The sequence below is a fragment of the Echinops telfairi genome, unplaced genomic scaffold, assembly GCF_000313985.2.
Source record: "Echinops telfairi isolate 266 unplaced genomic scaffold, ASM31398v2 ScPeMD7_7465;HRSCAF=8503, whole genome shotgun sequence".
NCBI classification, from domain to species: domain Eukaryota; kingdom Metazoa; phylum Chordata; class Mammalia; order Afrosoricida; family Tenrecidae; genus Echinops; species Echinops telfairi.
The window spans coordinates 7,513,705-7,514,780 of NW_022111365.1; the positions used below are offsets into that span (position 1 = coordinate 7,513,705).

Genomic DNA, 1,076 nt, shown 5'->3' on the forward strand with positions numbered 1-1,076 from the left:
TAGGGTGAGTTACTGGGTTGGTGGCACAGTGGGTTAAGCGCTGAACTGTTCTCGGGGTAAAGACGAGGTTGCCTTCTCCAGTACACATATAAAGCCTCGGAAACCAACTCTACGGAGCATTTCTACCCTCCCCGATCGGGTCGCTATGCATGGGAATTGACTAGAAGGCAGTGGATTTGCTGGATTAGCTCAAGAATAAGTAAATTAGAGGAATTCAGAAATTACTAGTGTATCCGAGGGCCAAAACCCCAAACCAAACTCACTGCCACAGAGTCGGTGCCAACTAATGGCGTCCCCATAGGGTAGGGCAGAAGTGCCCCCGTGCGTTTCTGAGACCGTACATCTACGGGAGTAGAGGCCCGTCTTTCTCCCGAGGCGCGGCTGGTGGTTTAGAACCGCAGAGCTTGCGGGGAAGCAGCCCAAGCATAAGCACGCAGGTGAATTACTATGCTAAACGATTCCACGAGGGTGTTGGCCTCTGGTCACACTCACAAACACCGTGGCTTTGGCCGCCTTGCGCAGCCGCAGATACTTCAGCCGGTACTTCTCGCTCTGGCTCCTCTTCGGAGGCCTTTTCATCCTGGTTTGGCTGCACTGCGCCGGCGCCCGTGGGGCGGCCGCGAGGCTGGAGAGCAAGCTCATGGTCCCGCCCCGCTCCGGGGGCTCCAGCGCGCAACCGACATCGGGCCGCAGTCCGAGCAGCGAGAGACTACGCTGACTTTGCTCCGGGCCTGCAGACACGAGTCTCTACAAGGCCCCAGCGCCCGTAACCAAACCCAACCGGACGCTTCCCAGAACTTCCGGGTATTCCAGGAAGTTAATGACGTGGTTTTCGTAACTTCCGGGGCCTGGAGCAGTGGATGGATCGAGCTTGCGGGCCTCGCAACTCAACATCCAGACCCGTGAGAAAGGCAGGGGCCCCCTGGTGGTATGGAGGACCCCTGCTAGTGAGGGATTTTTTTTTTTTTCTTCTTTTTTAAAAAAACATTTTATTAGGGGCTCATACAACTGTTATCGCAATCCATACACACATCAATTGTGTAAAGCGCATTTGTACATCATTCTCAAAACATTTT

At 54.5% G+C, this 1,076-nt stretch overlaps 1 protein-coding gene across 1 annotated transcript in view; it reads right to left on the minus strand.

Annotated features, from left to right (window-relative positions):
• The window catches only part of TBRG1 (transforming growth factor beta regulator 1), a 13,087-nt gene extending 12,305 nt beyond the window's left edge, over positions 1-782 (minus strand). The window contains 1 exon segment of the mRNA XM_004716252.2: positions 493-782. Within this exon segment, the coding sequence (XP_004716309.1) occupies positions 493-642 (150 nt within the window). The 5' untranslated portion in view covers positions 643-782.
• Between the last annotated feature and the right edge of the window lie 294 nt (positions 783-1,076).